At 55.3% G+C, this 1,402-nt stretch overlaps 1 protein-coding gene across 1 annotated transcript; it reads right to left on the reverse strand.

Moving 5' to 3' along the window:
• Nucleotides 1–1,402, reverse strand: FOIG_16937 (uncharacterized protein). The gene has a single exon (XM_031218417.1). The coding sequence runs from the start codon at nt 424–426 to the stop codon at nt 208–210; it is 219 nt and encodes a 72-aa protein (XP_031051869.1). The 5' UTR covers nt 427–1,402; the 3' UTR covers nt 1–207.

The raw sequence follows: 1,402 nt of genomic DNA on the forward strand, positions 1-1,402 counted from the left end.
TGTCCAACATTCGCGGCGATATAAATGGCCACCCGCATGTTTTTAGACTATCCATCGTACCAAGGAGCCTCATGACTTTGGTAGGCAGCACCCTCGGGTCCCCGGTGAAGCAAAAATTGCCCAGTCGATCGAGAGCAGCGACGCCTTCGGAGAGAGCCATACCTAGTCCTTTCGACCCAGCCTCGCGAAAGCGACGGTCCATTTCTGCTATGGCTGCTTCCATAACCCTGGCAAAAGCCACCATGACTCCTGGAAAGATATCAGGGTTGAAACGCCGGAGGATGCCTGCATAGAGCTGTTTCTCCTTGAGGAAGAGACGCATGAGCTGAAAAATGGGTTGTAGTACGCTACTGAAGTTTCGACGGCGGCGCACGAGTCGTGGGGCATCGATGGAAATGACCTGCTCGAATCGGAACGCAAACTCATTCGCTTGCATGGCTGCTTCCACCCTCTGTCGCTCCCGCGCAAAAGGTGTCGATGCGCCAGGGTTGTCAGGTGTGAGTCGCCCCCTCACCTGGGCCAGGAGCCGCTGCTGCTTGTCCTTGAGCCGCGCCGTGCGCTGAGCCTCCGTCGAGGGAATGGTGAGTGCAGCTGTGGCGAGGCCGTGGCTGGCTAGTAGGTCGTGAGGGCCATGACGGATAGACCGTTTTAGGTTGGAATAGCCCTGGAAGAAGCCAAACGAAAGTACGTCGGCACCCTGGTTCTGGTGACTCATGTTCTCTTTCATGACAGTAAACAGGTCGTTATCCAGGAAGGCAGGGGGACGATCCGATGTGAAGTTGCCGTATGCGGGGTGGAAGCCGAGTGGGTAAAAGGTGTAGTTACTCCCGTAAAACTCCCCGGCCACACGGTTGCGGTCGGCAAGCAAGCATACAGGACGGCTTACCCTTCCTTCTGTGCCGGGATACGTATTTTCTGCGGTACAGTGAACATCAACAGCTAGGGCATAGGAGACGTGGCTGATGTTATCGAGGTTGTACTTCGCCTCAAGGGCCTCGCGCAACCGCATCAGGCCGGGACTATACAACGCATCATGTTCTCTCTGGTCCTCCGTTGCTGGTATCGATGCTGATGAAGGAGGTAGACTGGCTGGCGAGATGTCTGGTGCTTGCCTTGGATGGACGTCGTCGTTGCCGTCAGTATCTGGGCTCAACGGCTGCTGCTGGGAGTTGTCTTGCCCATCATATTGATGCTCCTGATCTTGTAGTTGAGTCCCGTTGTCTTGGCCTATATCAGTGTTCTCAGATTCGTTCATCCATTCAAGGAACCTCCGCTCCCGCTCTTCATCACCATTGGGCCCGTTCGCGTCGACTTCGCCATCAATATCTCGATATTCCGCATCGATGATTCGCCCTGGACTGAGGATAGGTGGTATTGGAGAAGCAACATCGTCCACCCTCTC

The sequence above is a fragment of the Fusarium odoratissimum genome (assembly GCF_000260195.1).
Source record: "Fusarium odoratissimum NRRL 54006 unplaced genomic scaffold supercont1.346, whole genome shotgun sequence".
Lineage (NCBI taxonomy): Eukaryota > Fungi > Ascomycota > Sordariomycetes > Hypocreales > Nectriaceae > Fusarium > Fusarium odoratissimum.

Coding starts and splice junctions, on each gene's coding strand:
- FOIG_16937 (XM_031218417.1), bottom strand. CDS start 426: ATGAGTTTGCGTTCCGATTCGAGCAGGTCATTTCCATCGATGCCCCAC.